We start from the raw sequence: 17,112 nt of genomic DNA, 5'->3' as shown, positions 1-17,112 counted from the left end.
TCTTGATGAAAGTGAAGGAGGAAAGTGAAAAAGTTGGCTTAAAGCTCAACATTCAGAAAACTAAGATCATGGCATCTGGTCCCATCACTTCATGGGAAATAGATGGGGAAACAGTGTCAGACTTTATTTTGGGGGGCTCCAAAATCACTGCAGATGGTGATTGCAGCCATGAAATTAAAAGATGCTTACTCCTTGGAAGGAAAGTTATGACCAACCTAGACAGCATATTAAAAAGCAGAGATATTACTTTGGCAACAAAGGTCCATCTGGTCAAGGCTATGGTTTTTCCAGTGGTCATGTATGGATGTGAGAGTTGGACAGTGAAGAAAGCTGAGCGCCAAAGAATTGATGCCTTTGAACTGTGGTGTTGGAGAAGACTCTTGAGAGTCCCTTGGACTGCAAGGAGATCCAACCAGTCCATCCTAAAGGAGATCAGTCCTGAGTGTTCATTGGAAGGACTGATGCTGAAGCTGAAACTCCAATACTTTGGCCACCTCGTGCAAAATGCTGACTCATTGGTAAAGACCCTGATGCTGAGAAGGATTGGGGGCAGGAGGAGAAGGGGATGACAGGATGAGATGGTTGGATGGCATCCCTACCTCGATGGACATGGGTTTGGTTGGACTCCAGGAGTTGGTGATGGACAGGGAGGCCTGTTGTGCTGCGGTTCTTGGGGTCACAAAGAGTCGGACACGACTGAGCGACTGAACTGAACTGAACTTCTCTTCCCAGATAAGCACACTGCATGACTCCTTGCTTTCACTGTTATTGCTGCAAATCACTCCAGCTTTCTAACTCCAAAAATTACTTTTAGAAGGATATGGAGCTTTCCCATTTTGTTGGTGAGAGATGTCAAAACTGGAGACGCTGCTTGAAAGGGCAGATCTGAAATGCTATTTCATTAAAGGGCCTGGTATATTTTAAAACAATACTCAAAACTATTTGGAAATGATCTTAAGGCACTTCTAAAAGCATAAAAGTTCCTTTTGCTGAAAAAAAAAAATCAACTTATAATTTGCATGTCACAAAATTCAGGATCCAGGCATGCAAGGTGTGGGACCTGTTGGTCTGTAGTGCCTTCTTCTGGATTTGATTTTCAATTTTAATTATGGAAAAATTCAAACACACATGAAAGTGGAGAGAATAAGCTACTGATCTGGTCCCCCAGATCAGCAATTATTAATTCATTTATAAATCCTGTTTCATCTCTCCTCTACACAGTCTCAGATCAGCAAAGCCAATTCCAGACTTCGTATCATTTCATCTGTAAATATATTAAAGGTCCTCTTTTGTTTCTCACAAAACCAACTATCGTTATCATTTAAAATTGACATTAACTTCTGAATATCATCACCTGGTCACTTCAAATTTCTGATTGTCTCATTAAAAATTTCTTGACAGTATCGGTGTTCGAATCTGGGCCCGGGTCAGCTCCCCACAGTCGCTGGTGACTGAGTCTCATGACTCGTCTTTTCGTACCTAGAGATCGCCCCAGCTTTCCATGTCATCTCTCTGTAGGAAACCCAGGTTACTAGTCCTGGAGGGTGTCCCCAGTCTGGATTTCGCTGGTTACATCCACATGGTGTCCTTTATCGAGTTCCCCTTTCTCCCTTGTTTCCAGCCTGGGGTCAGAATCTGCTGCCATTGTGGTTTGTTGACTGGTTTTGTGTGGCGGGAGCATTTCATCTGTGGTGGTGGCCAGTCCACCTGTGGTCCAGTCCGGTGGTTTCCTTCTGCGATGATGACCATTGATGACAATGGCCACCCGGCTCTGTGAATAGATAAAGGTTGCACAAGCAGACCTCAGATGCAATGGGTTACTTTCCAGACCATCCCGATAAAGCAAGTCACATGAACTTTCTGGTTTCCCAGTGCATGTAAGAGTTATGTTTACAGACACTGTAGTCTATTAGGCATGTGATGATATTGTGTCTAAAAAGTAATAATTTTAAAATATTTTATTGATAAAAAATGCCAATTAGCTGAGTTTCAGTGAATCGTAGTAGAGACACCAAAGAGCACCAATCAGCGGTCACGATGACTATGATAATAATGAAAAGCCTGAAATATTGCAAATGTGACACAGAGACATGAATTGAGCCAATGCCATTGGAAAAATGATGCCAACAGACTTGCCACAAACCTTCCGTTTGTAAGGAAAAGAAAACAGTATCTGTGAAGCACAGTCAAGTGCAATAAAATGAGGTCTGCCTCTATACTGCCTTTTAAGGTAAAAGAATCTTGCCCTAAAATCATAGCTAACACTGGAATTATAAATGAAAACACATTTTAGCTAACAGCACTGAATTCAGAAGAAAACATGTTTTAACTTTCAGTTTTTTTACCACATGGATGAAGCTCAATGAAGATGGCATCGGTGTGGTTCTCACCACACTGAATGGATAGTGAAAAAAAATCTTGGCTTTAGATGTCAGCACAGTCTGCAATGATATTCGTTATTAAGTATTTGGCAGTTTAAATGAGCTCTAACTTTATTTTTAAACCTCCCTGTTGGCTGGACCATAACAGACTGTCAGAACCAGGAGGCTGTCTTGAAAAGCACAAGGACCGGCTGGGGAGCCTTGTACACTGCGCCCACCTTTTTATTCCTTCCACTTCCTTGAGCAGAAGAGCCTTAAGCACATATCTCTCTCCCAAGGCCCAGGGTGGCCTGTGGCCGCCTGCCCCCATGGCAGGTCCTTGTGGAAGCTATTGCCCTCCCACCAGGACCGGGTGTGGGACCTAAGCTCACCCCCTGGGCTCCCGTCTATGTGGTCCTGGCAGCCCCCAGGCAGAAGCCCCCTCTCCACCGTGGCCCGTCACCCTCAGGTCAGTCACAAGGTCTCCTAACAAAGCCTGAAACACGATGGCTTCACTGGTGAATCCTATGAAACATTCAAAGAAGAATGAATGCCAGACCTGCTCCAACTGTCCTTAAAAGTGAAGAGGAGAGAACTCCTAACTCATTCTGTGAGGCCAGCACAGCCCTGGCAATTCAGGTCAGGCCCCCTTATTTCTGTCTCGCAGGCCGGAAGGCCTTTTTCAGTCTTTGATTTTATTATAATTAGTGGCCTTTAATTTTTGATTTCTTGGAAGAACATTTAACAGCCCTACCTATCTAATGAAAATGCCCTCCTTGTGTGAGTTCCCATGGTGATTAGTTGTTGCTGATTTTGCAGATGTCAGAATAATGAGTGTTGTTGAACACTTTCCTTCATGATAAGCGAAACCTTCCATGAAAAGGGAACAGGCATAGAGTTGATACCTACAGTGAGGTCACAGCAACGCTAGCAGCGAACGTTTCCATGGCATCAGACCCCACTGACAGCTGAGCCCTTTGTAGACACGGCCAGCGGGCACCTGAAGGCGCAGCTTGTGGAGAGCGCCTGCAGGCCGCACCGGCCTCGTCCGGGGAGCGCTTAGGACGAGCTGGTTACAGTCCAGGCCTGCTCCAGGCTCCGGGGAAGCAAGCCAGCCTAGAAGTCCAGTCCAGGGAGCGGTGATGAAGAGGCCGTGGAGGAGGGGTAGGGGCAGGAGGCAGGAAGGGCTCCAGCTCCAGGGTGGGGCATCCAAAGTGGCTTCCTGGGGGCGAGCATGTGAGCTGAGTCCTGGAGGAAGAGCTCTGAAGCAACTTGCAGGCGGCAGCACAGGGTCTGGTGACGGGGTGGCGGCTGACTCCTCTTCCATTTCTATCACTTTATCTTGGGAAGTAATATTTCACAATCCTCTGCAAACTGCCAGAGACGAAACTGCACCTCCGTCACAGCCGTCGACACCACCGCCTCTGCCCGCCCTGTCCTGTCTATGAGAGGAGTTCCTGCATCTCATCCGTGCCGGGTCAGAGCGGCAGTCAAGCTGCGGGGTGGACAGATAACCGGTGCTGCCCACAGGAGAGCCCCTGGGGGCAGGTGCAGACGCCCATTTTTCACCGGGTCCTGGTGGCCTCTTGCAAAGACAGGAGGCATAGGGTCAAGTCACCTGTGCATCAGTAAAGCACCCAGAGAGTTGACGGGTCAGACAGAAATGTGCCAGAACCATTTTAATCTAGTCACACGGTGAGCAGCCGCCACATGGGACAGCCAGGTAGAGCTCACCCGAAAGAGCACGAGATTCCATGTAGAAACCAATCTGGAAGGTGATGGTCAAGGAGCAGGTCCCACAGCAGGCCCATCCAGGAGCACGAGGGCCGGAGCCTCAGCCCTGGGATTCCGTATCTCAGGTTCTCATGCCTGGCAGGGCTGGTAATTCATCTTCCCTGCAGAAAACCAGGTTCTATCTCAGCCAAACGTTGGGGTCCACAGAATCTGGCACAGCAGCTCGACACGATTACGTGTAGATTTTGCACACACACAACCATCAGTTACCCGTAGTTTTGTTTGAACACCGGGAAGCCTAGGGTACCCCCATGGCACCTCCCAGCTGCCGTGTCCTGGCTGCTTGATTAGGGCCGCTGAGGGCACTGGGGTACATGCAGCTCTTTGAATTACATTCTTTTCTGGACATAAGCCCAAGGGCGCAACTGCTGGATCAGAGGGCAAGTCTGTTTTCAGTTTTTTAAGGACCCTCCACACTGTTCTCCACAGGGACTGCACCATTTTACATCCCCACCAGCAGTGTACGCGGGCTCCCCTTTCCCCGCACCCTCTCCAGCGTTTGTTATTTGTAGGCATTTTAACAATGACTATTCTAGTGGGCGGGAGGGGTGTGCCTCATCGCAGCTTGGATTTGCATTTCCCTAGTAATCAGGGTGCCCGTGTCCGACTCCGTGCGACCCCGTGGACTGTAGCCCACCAGGGAGGCCCAGTGATCAGTGATGCTGAGCACCTTTCCACGTGCCTGTTGGCCATGTGTCTTCTCTGGAGAAGTGTCTATTTGATAAGTCTTCTGTCCACCTCTGGATTGGGTTGTTTTTGTTATTGCATTGTACAAGCTAGCCAGGTAAGTGGCTCAGACAGTAAAGAATCCACCTGCAATGCAGGAGACCTGGGTTCGATCCCTTGATCAGGAAGATCCCCTGGAGAAGGAAATGGCTACCCACTCCAGTATTCTTGCCCAGAAAATTCCATGGACAGAAGCCTGGCAGCCTTTAGTCCATGGGGTCGCAAAGAGTTGGACACATTTGAGCAGTTAACACTTTCACTTGTATGAGCTATATGTGTATTTCAGAAGGCAAGCTTTTGTTGGCAAAATCATTTGCAAAATCCTCCCAGACCGTAGGTTGTCTTTCCGCTTTGTTGATGGTTTCCTTTGCTGTGCAAAAAGCATGTAAGTGGGATTAGGTCCCGTTTGTTTTGTTTTTGCTTTTTCTTGTATTGCCTTGGGAGACTGAGCTAAGAAAGCATTGCTGCTTTTTATGTGATATGATTTTTGTGATTTTTGTGGCAGAGAATGCCCCGCCTGACGGCCCTGCTGTCAGGACCGAGTGCTGCCAGCGCCCACCGAGTGCCTTGGTGCCCCCCGTCTCTGCTGCTTGTACCAACGGGAGCGGGCTCAAGGGGGCACGGGCCGCGCACCAGCGCCGGTGGCTTCAGGCGGCCTCTTAAGAGTCGTTTTGCCCTCCTTCCTCGTGGCACGAGCTGTTACTTCTCACCACTTCCCCACCAGGGCTGGACTCGGATGCATCTCTTTCACCGTCTGTTTCTCGAGGCTCAGTTCAGAGTTCAGTTGAGCTCCAAGGTTTCTGCCTCGAGGGCAGCGGGGGCACTGACGTTCAGCAATCAGGGGCCCTCTCCAAGACGAGGGCGCACAGAAGAGGGGGCGTGTCCTGCCTCGGGGACAGGCAGGAAGGGGGTTTCCGCTACCTGCTTGGCAGGAAGAAGGCTTCCCGGGTGGGAGGACACCCCTACCACCCCTGAGCCATGGCCGGGACTCGGCTCCCCGCTGGGCGCCCTGAGCACACATGGGGCTGCACGCGGACATCGGGGAATGTCTGTAGAATCACAAATGAGCCCTCCATCCCCCTGTAACACAGAACAGCCTATGCCGAGGCCTGCTGGGCGCGCCCTGCGGGGACAGCCCTGTGGAGACAGGCCGGGGGTCGTGCTGACAAGCAAGGCAGCTGCTCTGGGCTTCCCCCCCCCCGAAGGGGAGACAGGGAATCGGGGTGCCAGGCTGACTGCCCTGGTGGCGGGGTGCCCCCTCAGGATGAGCTGGCTGGCCCCGGGTCCAGGCCAAGGTGTGTTCAGAGGCCCAGACCTGCAGGCACAGGTCAGAAGCAGCCCTGGGCCCCCAGGCTCCCTCCGCCTCGAGGGTCTGTATGTCCAGCGTGGCACAGAGCGTCCCCAGGGAGCGCTGGTCACACCGCGTGACACTGCCCCCTCCTGGGCGGCCAGCTCCGACAGTGAGCCTGTGCGGCAGCCGGAGCAGAGGTCTGGGGGGCGAGGACAGGCCCTCACCTGGCCCCTAGCCATGCCGGACCCAAGCCCTGGGAGCCAGAGGCTGGGCGATTCCCCATGGTGGAGACGGCGCCTGTGCTGCTCCGTCCACCCCGACCCCCGCGCCGGCGGGACTCCCTACAAGCTCAGATTTCTGGCAGTTGGCAGCAGTCTGTGGGCACCGAAACCCAACAAGTTTCCTTCTGACTTACTGCTCCTCACAGCATCCGTGAGGACCAGGCTCCCGGAAGCCACTCGCGACCACCAATCCTCACCTGGACAGACCAGGCGAGCAGCAGCGCCCCCACACCCTCCTGGAGGACACGCCCGCGCTCGTGAGGGCCGGCGCCAGGCTCCCCAGCTTCTCCCATTCTGGCCCCGATTCCTCCGGGGGAATTTAATGTCTCCTCCCCAGTGAATGGAGACTGTCCGGAGCTCTCTGCACTTTCAGCAGCCATGGGCTTCAGATGTCTGTACCCTCAGGTCTTACTGCAAACTTCCCAATTTCTTGAGCCTTCCATAAACGTTCTCTTTCTCTTTCCCACAGAACAATGCAAATGGGTTTGCAAAGCCTCCTTTCCTCAGGTAAGTTAACTTCCTCCCCAAGGGCCTCTCCCTCCGGCTCATCCCTGGAGACATGGGCTCACTGAACCTTAGTTCCAGACCAAGGACTGACCTTGGGCCCCTTGGCAGTGATAGTGCTGAGTCCTAACCACTGACCGCCAGGGAGGTACCCCTGCCGACAGAGGGGCGCCCTCCTCTCCGTGGTCCTGCCTCGGGTGCGGGGGAGGGTCGTGGTAGGACAGCCTTCCAGGACGGGCCCTCCCTCTGGATCAAGGCAGAAGCAAGCTCATCCAGTGCCCAGCCCCCAGCCCCAGAGGACCCCACAGGCCTGAGGCCTTGGGATCAGTCCCCTCCGAGTCCAAAACAATTAGTGGTTACAACAGGCAGTGGGGAGAGAACCATCCCAGAACATAACTTTATAATGTTCAGAAAACGCCTGAAATTTATAGAAGTGTATGTTACAGAACAAGGGTAGTCACTGGCTATTTTCAAATCAAACCCGTCGTGGCGTATTTCTGCCAACATTTTTCCTGCCTCGCCCCCTGCAGTGGAGAGAACCCCTTTGCTACTGTGAAACTCCGCCCGACGGTGACGAATGACCGCTCAGCGCCCATCATCCGATGAGAAGGCGGCCCCGATGTTCTCCCGGTTCCCCGCTGGGCTCTTGCTCGGAAATGATAGGTTTGTGTGACAAGCGCCATCCAGTTGTAAAACTTCACCAGAGCGCGTCTGATTCTGTGTGTATTCCACTTGAGCAAATCAGCACGTTTTCTAAGTTAACATAGTTGGGTTTACACATTTCTTTAAGATAAATCAGTTTAGTTACAACTCAATCATTTACAAGTTTTTCCCTATTCTGTTAGAAAATAGTAAATTTGGTTCCAATCCTTATTGTATCACTTTTTGTTTAATGTTCTGATTTTTTTTTTAATAGCCAGAGTAAGGGATAGTGGATGCTTTTGTGACTGGCTTTCTGCACCCAAATGCAAATGAGATCACAGTTTTCTAAGGCATGTGCTCTTAAATAGAATTATGAAGAAGATACTACGTAAATTTGCATCCTAGCATGCAAATAATCTTAAGCAATATAAATGATGAGGATATTGTATAACACTTATTTAACTTCAAAATTTGTTTACTATAGCCCTAGCCAAGATGAAGCATCCCACAGGTTCTCGTGACTTAGACAGCTCTAGAGCCCTGAGATCCGCCTGGCCCTGTCATAGCCGGGGTCTTAGTACTTGAGTAATTCTCAGAGGGACTGAGCCTGGGGCTGAGTGACCTCACTAGGATGACCCGCGGAAACCCGCCGGGCTCACGTGCCTCGTGGGATCCTGGCTCACAGGCTGGCACCTGTCTCGGGAGACTCCACGGGCGGGACCAGGTGCCTCTTGCTACGCTAGCCGACCAAAGTCGCCTCCAGCACCGTTTACTCTGAACCCTGTCGGGGTGCAAGTTTCTCTCCTTTTCAGTCAGGCACGGAGGCGGCCTGTAGCCCGCATGAAGCCAGGAGGACCCCTGGGTGCCGGGCGGGGGGAGCATTTCAGCCCAGCCCCACCCCGCGCTGGGCCCCGGCAGGGAGTCAGAGCGGGCTGGGCCGGTCTCTGCTGCGGGCCGGCACCATCTGGAGGGGATGAGGGGCGAAAACACACGCAGGCCGGCACCGCGCGGGGGTCTCGCTCCTGGTGACAGCTTTCGGTTCGGCTGTGATGTCCTTCTTCTCTTAAGCACGAGGACCACTGAGGGCAGGTAAACAGTGTGGGGCGTGCTACTCCCGGGGCTGGTCCTGTCCCCCGGCTTGTGGGCCACGTGGGCGACCCCTCAGTGGCCGGTCTGGGGCCGCGTGAGGGCCCCCGGCTCGGGGCCGCTGTCCTGCAGCAGCCGCCGCGTCCGCCAGCCACGACGACACTCGGGTCCGTCCCGGGGCCGGTTCCTTCCCACCGTGGAGGCAGACTCTGGAGGCTTGAGAGTCAGGGGAAGGGGCAGGGGTCCCGCACCCGCTCCGGGGGTCGTGTGACTGTGAGGCTGCGGCGCGGGGTCTTGGGTCCTGGGGTCACCAGGCCACGCACACCGCCCTGCTCACAGGACGGAGGCCGGGCCATGGATCCTGGGCATGGGGTGCGTGCTCTGCCAATGTCAAGGTATCAGGCTTCGTTCTAAGAATAAAAACTTGAAAACAGGCACATTCTTGGAGCTGTGTAAGGGAAGGTCGCCCGAACTGCGTGGTGTTGGGGGGGTTGGGGCCGGAGAGGCACGCCTGTGTGTTTTCCGTAACAAAACTTGGTGACAGCGTGCACACACCGAAGAAGCAAAACCAGGTAAACAATGGTATGGATCTCATTTATTTAAAACAGTATTTCTCACCTTTCTCAAATTGAAGACTGCGAAAAATAAAAGCAGCGCTTTATTGAGCTTCGTTCAGCCGGCAGCAGAGCCGCCCGTGTCCTCACTCCAACCCCGTGCCCCTCGCCCGCCCTGTCCACCCGCCTCACTTTACAAAACAGTCCTGAAGCTTCATCAAATAAAGCTATTGTACACGACATTTACATTAGAAAAAGATAGCTGGGTGTGGGAAAGCCAGGTGTGGTGTTCCCTTTAAGTGAAGTTGGCTCCACAGTTGGGGCATCTTCGCTTCCTCAAGGCGAAACAGCAGATGAACCCAAAGGGGAACAAGACGATGGCCAAGAAGATGCCCAGGAAGGTGAACGAGTCCTCCAGAACCCCGACCCTGCGGACACAGAGCGGGCACGCGGGTCAGGGCCCTCGCGGGCCTGAGGCCACCCCGAGGTGCCCCCACCCTCTGCAGCAACCAAGCCCGCGGCCTGGGCACGTCCGGGGCCGGGCGCCGCTCGTGGAGGGGACGCCGGGGGCAGCTGCAGAGAAAATGCGCAGAGGGTGCCGCCGCAGCGCTCAGAACAGGCAGCAAAGGCCGGTTCCTATAGACACATCGCTAAGAACACGGCTGGCTACCATAGACACTTACATGGCCCAAAACACGGCTGGTTCCTATAGACACTTACATCGCCAAGAACACGAGACCCAAGTCACTTTACAGTATTTTTTCCCACCGTTGGAAAGTTTTAGACTTATTTTTCCATTCCCTAGAAGAAAATTCCAAGAACAGTGATAGTTTGGATTCTGTGGGGTTTTTACTGGTGGGAGGAGGGGGCAGCAGGTTTCAGTAAAAGACTGAGATCACCCAGGTTCACACCATGTCACTTACCTTGGGAGGTTTGATCTCAAAGCTCCTCCCTGGAAAAAGTCACATTAACCCTCCACATGCCCAGTCTAAGACCTCCCGGACTGCGAGGGGCCAGCACCCAACCACATCCCCAAGAGGTCACGCCCAGGGCCGGAGTCCTTTTCCAAGGCCCCTGAGGCGGGTAGAGGAGCTGCCACACGCCCTCACAGCTGAAGTGAGACCCCCGACGCCAGCCCCCAGCCCCAGAACCGCTTCCCTCCCACCCCAGAGCTGCGGGAGAAGTGGGACCCACCCCACCCTACGCCCTCCCCATCTTCCTGAAGCCCCAGCGCCCACAAACGCTGGAAGGAACCACCTCAAGGAAACACGCACACACTCCAGCAGCCCTGCGACACTGCGGAAAGTCAAATGGGGGTTCTCGGGGAACCCCTGAGGTTCTCGGCCCTCCCCTGGAGGCCCTAGCTGAGTTCAGGAAAGGTCCGAGAAGCCGGGCAGCAAAGCCGCCCGCAGGCCAGGCCTGCCCCAAGGGGCTGCACTAGGCTGTCACCACACCCCTGAGCCCCGGCCTACCCAGACCGCACCTGTCCGGCTCCAGGCCCGAGCCCAGGAGGCAGGACCCCCGCTGGGGGGGGGGCGGTGCTGCCACCGCCAGGGCCCCACTTGGCATGGGACAGGCCAGCAGGCGGGCACACCCCTCAGGCCACTGGAGCGCAGCTGGGGGGCCGGGGGGCACCTGCCCCACCTTCTCTACCTGGGGCCAAACCCCCAGGGCACAGCCCTCAGTCAGAACATCCAAGGGGGAAGCAGGGGACAAGGGCCCCAGGCCTCCCGGCTGGGTCAGTCGCACCAGCTGAGACCTTTCGGGAGAGGCCTGCCCCCCCGGGTCACCCACAGACACTCCCCGAGCCCCACCCAGGCTGCATCCCCCGCCGTCTCACCGAAGGCCCGGACTGCTAAGAGGCACAGCCTAGAACCCCGTGCATCCCCCAGGGGCTCCAGGATTCGCCGGGAGAGCACGCTGAGGGGCACCCAGGCTGGAGGAGCCTCACGGCCTCCACCTCCCCTGGCGCAGGGGCAGGGCTGGCCCGCAGCCTGGTGCCGCGTCCACACAGGCAGCCCCCTGGCACGTCTCCTGGCCTTGGGTCAAACGGCAGCAGCCCCAACCCCCTAACTGCCCACCCAGACCCAGACCCGGTCTACACCACACAGGGGCGGGCTCTCAGGGCCTTCGGCGGCCTGAGGGCAGACACCGCGCCCCAGCCCACGAGGCCCGACAGCCCGCCCCGCGCGCCTCAGCCCGCCTGTGCAGAGCCTTCCCTCGCTCCAGCAGGAGCAGAGCGGCAGCCCTTCCCACGCCCTTGGTGGGAGTCCGGGTTTGAAGGCATGAGCCGCCTCACCCCCCCGCAGAGGGCGGCCAGGCCACCCCGGGTCTCGGGAGCAGTCGAGCCGCTCCCCTCGGGCAGGAAGCGAGGCGAGGCTCACACCCAGACCTGACCCCGCCCCACAGCCCCAAGGACCAGGGGCCTCCGACCCTCACCTGTGCCCTGAGTCCACACCTCTGAGCTACAGCCTCAAACACCAAGGGCTCTGAAAGCGGGACTTTTTAACGAAGTTGGTAACAAACTCAACCGGCAGCCACCGTGACCTCAACTACCATGCAGCCGTTTACAGTTCTAACGTGTCCACTCCAGGGGAACGTGTGCGTCCTGCTGCAGAAATGTTCGCTTCTGACGATGCGTGCTGCCTGCCTGGGCCGCAAAAGCAGGGTGGCTGTGATTTACTGTTTTTAAAAACCCAGAATCTTTTACACTGAAAAACTCAGGCTGGTCTCTAGGCCGACCCTGACGCGGCAAGAAGCCCAGGGTACAAACCACCCAGTCCCCGTGGGCCCCCCGCCCATCCTGCCAGCCCCTCCTGAGCAACCTGGCCGCTCCTTCTCCAAGCCCCTCAGGAGCCCCAATCAGCTCAGCTGTTTACCAACTGGCTCTGAATCCCAACTGAGCAAGGCCCCGTCCATGTTCCTCTACAACGGGGGTGAGGAAGACACGGAAGCTGGAGAAATCAGGGAGCTAACTCTAAACACACGCATCTCGCTGCCTCTGACCTCACGGAGAAGCTGGGCACTCAGCCGGGTGGGACCCCCTCCCCAGGAAGCTGGACCAGAACCTGGTGGATCTGCGAGCAGCCCAGACCCGGCCAGGGCCCCCGCCCTCTGCGCCGCCCGCCCTCTGCGCCCCAGCGGCAGGAACAGCACCAGACCAGCTTCCTGGGCAGGGGCCGGAGGACTCCGCCTCCTCCAGGAGCCGTGAGCCCGGAGCCAGGTGGGGACACGGCAGGGTGCCCCAAAGCACTGGCAGCCCCCTTCAGAGACCACGTCACGTCTCATCCCCTCAGGACACACGTGCCCCACCCGGGGTCCCAGGGCCCCACTCCAAGCAGGCCTCCCCCGAGGGTGGGTCTCAGGGCCTCTGGAGGGGGACGGGAGACCCACGAGGCCCGAGGCCCGAGGCCCGCAGGGGATCAGGGGACACCAGGCTCAGTCCAGGATGGATGCCCCAGGATGGGGTTAGATGCCCCAGAAGCTCTGCGCACCCTGCCCGCTGTGGTCAGGGCTGGGCTCAGACCGGGGATGCCCCCTGGGCAGGGGAGGCTGGGGCATTGGCCCCCTCGCTGCCCTGGCCTGCAGACAGCATCTGACCCCCGCACGCCCGTCTCAGCTTCCAAGACCCCAGCCACCCCAGAGCCCCTGCATCCCCCTGGTCACCCCAGGACCAACACCCAGCGGCGCCCAGCAGGACCCTGGGCCTGGACGCACCTCCGGCCTCCACACCAGGCCAGGGCCCTCTGCACAGGCCCGCCCCCTGCAGCCCCGCCTCCCCGTCCCGCGTCCTGGGATAGGCCCCGCAACGGGGCAGGATCGCCTCAGACAGGGCCGAGGCCCGGGCCAGGCAGTGCCCGGCCCACAGCGGCCAGGGGTGGAGCACGCGCGCCCATTTGCTGCTGCTAAAAGGGGAAGACACGGTCAGGCTACCCACGGGGGCTCCGACGGTGGCAGAGGGCCCAGTGGCACGGGTCTCGCTCGGGGAGTCACGGACATGTGACTCCTGCAGATGGCTGCCAGGCTCCCAGGGCAGACGGGCCAGGCGGGCAGACGGGCCGGCTGGTAAGGAAGGAAGCTCGGTCACAGGACAAGCTGTCCGTCTCCCAACCCGCTGCCGCCGCCAGACAAGCCAGCCAATCCCCAGGGGACCCTCCCCAGCCTCCTGAGATGCTCCTTGGACACACCTGGCCCCCGCCCACAGAGAAGCCCAGCTGCTGCCCTCTGCCCTCCAGCGACATCAGGGCCACAGAGGACGAACCTCAGAGGCAGCGAGGGGGTAAGGCCCGATCGGGGCCCTGAAACTTGTCCTCAGCACACGTGTTCCCCTCTCGCAGCGCCCACCGCCCAGAGGCCAGGAGGACTGAGACCCCAACCCAAGGAAGGAAGCCTGTTCTGGATGCAGGGCCCCCCCAACACCCCCAGCCTTCGCCAGCGCCGAGCCCACACCCCTCCCCAGAAGAGCAGAGGGACGGGGCTGAGGGTGGGAGCGGGGCTCCCACCCCGGGGGAATCGCTCCGTCCTGAGGAGCCCGGGGATCTCGGCCCCCAGGACCCGCTGCTGGTCTCCTCTCCTCCATCCAGGGCCAGCCAGACGGCAGACCAACCACCAGCGTCCCCCTGCCCAGATGGGGCACTGGGCCCGCCGGCACAGCCAGGACGGGAGCCCGGCTCAGCTGGGTCCCCCACCGGGACACTGAAACCCCAGCTGGAGGGCTCCGCTCCGGGGGCCTTCCTCAGACTCCTCGGCTGCCAGCCTGACACCCTCCTTTAACTAGGAGATGGCTTGAGACCACTCATGCCCAAAACAAGCCCCTGGAGTCGCCCAGCTGAGCCGCGCCCATGGACCTGGCCGCCCAGGACCCGTCTGGAAGCCAAGTGTGGCGGTTCCCTCTCCCCACCCTGCTGTGCCACTTCCCCCGATGGCCCTCTGGGCCAGGACCAGCCTTGACCCTTGCCCTGCCCCACGGCATGTGACCAGCCTCCCGGGCCACGCCTCCCCGCTCCAAGCCCATCCACGTGCCTCCAACCGATGGGCTCTGCCGCCCACAGGTGCCCGGGGCAGGGAGCGGCTCTGGAGGCGGCCAGTTGTCTCCCATCCCCCTTCACGTTCTCCAAAGGCCAGCCTGTCACCAGCTGTGCCAGAAGACACATCTCTTTCAGGTCTGCCATTTGAGGTCCCCCGGCCACCGCAGCCCAGAGGGCTCTCCCCTGCCCACCGCCCCCTCAGCAAGCACGTGGCTGGCTCCGGGGGGGGTCCGGCTCTGCCCCCATCTCTAGACGTCCTTCTTCCTCGGCCCTCTAATCCTCCCCACTCGGCTGATGCCCAAGACTCAAACTATTAACTTCCGTTGGACACTGCTCAGGGCCTGCCTGATACACTTTTGAAACTAAGGAAACCAGAGTTTCTCAATTCCATCTCACCAACTCCAACTTCCACACCCCCACGCCCACAGGCTGCCCCCTGGCAGACGGAAAAGCCAGTTCTGGCCAAGTCTGCCCTGACTTTCTGAACCATCCATGCACTGGAATCCACCAAAGGGGCAGGGAATTTGAACCCTCAGGACAACCATCTACTAGCTACATCTCAGGCCCTATAGAAACAGAAGATGCTGGCGGCTGGACTTTGAGAACATGAAACACCGCTCCCACCCAAACAAAGAACCTCCGCGTCCCTGTCCTTGTGCAGCTGCCAGCCGGATGTGGATGGAGCGGCCCTTGCCCATCACCCCCAGCCCTCCAGCTCCTCCAAGACACTGGTCACCTGAGTCTGGGCCTTCCTGCCCATCTCTCCAAACAGGACCCTTCCCGGAGAAAAGGGAACCTCTGGCCACCTTCCAGAAGCAACTGCAGAGCCAACTTGCAAGTCCCAGAACCAGGGACAGCAGGCGGTCAGTCCAACTGCTGACATTTCTGCATCCCATCCCCATGGGGCTCAACGGCCCCAAAAGCACAGCAACGGGGGGAGAGGGACGGACACCCAGCCCCCTCTGCCACATGAACCCTGTATGGACCCAAGGACCACCCGGCGCGCTCTCTCCCACGGCGCAGGTCAGCAGCTTGGCCGGAGACTGACCATGTCTCCCCCAGATCCTGCCTTTACGAGGCTCTGAGCGTGTCCTTGGTGGCTTCTGGAGCCCCCAGGCCTGGGACATACCTGCAGACTGGGCAGCCTCCGACCACGACGATGGAATTGGCAGGGTACCGGGTGACATTCCGACTGTGGATGTTGTAGACCCTGGGGTGGTGGGTGGGTATCCCTGTGGGCAGGAAGACACATGAGAAGATGGCAGGGAGGAAAGAGGGTCTGAGGGCCACTTCTCCTGCCCTCCCCCTCCCCCCCAAATGCATCCTTTTCAAAATCAGTACGACAGCTGCGTCCACTAAGTACCCACTATGACCTTTAATTAAGCGTTAACTTGTGGACAGCGTCTCCTTAATAAAGTTAAACCTGCAGAGAGATGGATGTGCTTCCTAGGAAGGGCGAACCGGGCGCGAGCGACCCCGCAGGTGGGCTCAGGGGGCTCGGGCGGTGCCCAGATTCGGGGGCCCGACTTCCTCTTCCCGGAGCGTTGCCGTCCCCGACCCCCTGCGCACGCCGGACCCCGGGGTCTCCCCTCGACCGCGCCCCCCGCCGCCGCCACGTCCGGAGAAAAGTTGGTTTCGGGGTTAAAGGTCGCGGCGGAACTCCGCCCGAAGTTCGCTCCCGAGCCCCCGGCCCGCGCCCCGGGCCCGGCCCCAGCGCACCTGTGACGAGGTAGGGGTAGGGCGGCGGCGGGGCGGCGGCGATGGCGCCGTAGCCGTGCGGGGCGCACGCGAACTCGCCCTGGCCGGCCTCCAGGTTGTAGGCGGGCGGCCGCTCCTGCAGCAGGGGCTTGTGGTCCATGGCGGGCGGCGCCCCCCGCGCCCGGCTTGGCTCCCGCTCCCGCTCGGACTCGCCCCCGGCTGCGGCTCACTTGGACGTGCGGAAGCCCGGCGGCAGGACCCGCGGCTGGCGGGCGGCGGCGGCAGCGGCGGGGCTGGGCCCCTGGAGGCGGGCGCCGCGGGCTTCCCCCCGCGCCTCCCCCGCCGGTCACAAGACCCGGGTCACGTGGCGCGGCTCCCGCGGGGGCGGGGGGAGGCGCGGGGGGCGGGGCCGGCGGCGCTTAAAGGGGCCGCGCCCTCCCTCGGCCGCCCGGCGGGTCGCTCTTCAATTGAGACCCCGCGCACCTCCCCGCTGGGCGTCCCCCGGGGGCGAGGGGGCGGGAAGAGACGCAGGGGACGGGGCCGGCGGCGCTTAAAGGGGCCGCGCCCTCTTCGGCCGCCTTGTCGACGAACACCCCGCGCGCCTCCCCGCTGGGCGTCCCCACTCCACGTCCGCGGCCTCGGACCTCACACCCCGAGGAGACCGCCCGACACACGCACACGCACGACTCCCAGAGGCGCAGCGACCTTATAAGGCCTTCGGCAGCGCCCTCCCAGCGCCAGATCCTGATCTCGGAGGACGGAGACCCCAGGCCCGCCAGGCGTCCGGTGACCCGAACCCACCCGTCCCGGAGGACAGGCCCGGCGATTCGGGTCTCCGGGACGCCCCCTGGTCGTCGCCGTCAGGGTTGGAGGGCCGGGGACTCAGCCTCCCGAGCAACTCGGGTCGGGGTCGGGCAGCGCTCAGGGTCAGTGGAAGCTGCGGCGAGCCTGGCCTGCTCGCGCCCAGCGCCTCGGTTTTCTTTTGACAAGGCCGGTCATGTATGGGGTTGTGGCCTCTGATCACAGATACTGCCCTGTTGGGGACGGCGGACGCTGCCCCCTGCTCTTCCTGGATTCACAGTCCTCCCAGCAACCCAGGAAGTAGTGACCCCCGGTCCACAGTCCGGAGACAGCTCAGAGGAGAGGAGG

At 58.9% G+C, this 17,112-nt stretch overlaps 2 protein-coding genes across 2 annotated transcripts in view; one reads left to right on the top strand and one right to left on the bottom strand.

The window, feature by feature from the left end:
* BAIAP2L1 (BAR/IMD domain containing adaptor protein 2 like 1) overlaps window positions 1-9,136 on the top strand; it is a 78,157-nt gene extending 69,021 nt beyond the window's left edge. The window contains exons 13-14 of the mRNA XM_065923799.1: window positions 6,922-6,959; window positions 7,487-9,136. Coding sequence (XP_065779871.1) covers window positions 6,922-6,959; window positions 7,487-7,562 — 114 coding nt within the window. The 3' untranslated portion in view covers window positions 7,563-9,136. The remainder of the gene's footprint in view (window positions 1-6,921; window positions 6,960-7,486) is intronic.
* A 123-nt stretch (window positions 9,137-9,259) lies between these two features.
* On the bottom strand, window positions 9,260-16,315 carry BRI3 (brain protein I3). The gene is made up of 3 exons (XM_065923800.1): window positions 15,985-16,315; window positions 15,395-15,497; window positions 9,260-9,666 (listed from the first exon to the last, which is right to left on the bottom strand). The coding sequence occupies exons 1-3, from the start codon at window positions 16,121-16,123 to the stop codon at window positions 9,534-9,536; spliced, it is 375 nt and encodes a 124-aa protein (XP_065779872.1). The 5' UTR covers window positions 16,124-16,315; the 3' UTR covers window positions 9,260-9,533.
* Window positions 16,316-17,112: the final 797 nt, after the last annotated feature.

This window comes from Muntiacus reevesi, chromosome 2 (genome assembly GCF_963930625.1).
Source record: "Muntiacus reevesi chromosome 2, mMunRee1.1, whole genome shotgun sequence".
NCBI classification, from domain to species: Eukaryota; Metazoa; Chordata; class Mammalia; order Artiodactyla; family Cervidae; genus Muntiacus; species Muntiacus reevesi.
This window is presented reverse-complemented; position numbering and strand designations above follow the sequence as displayed.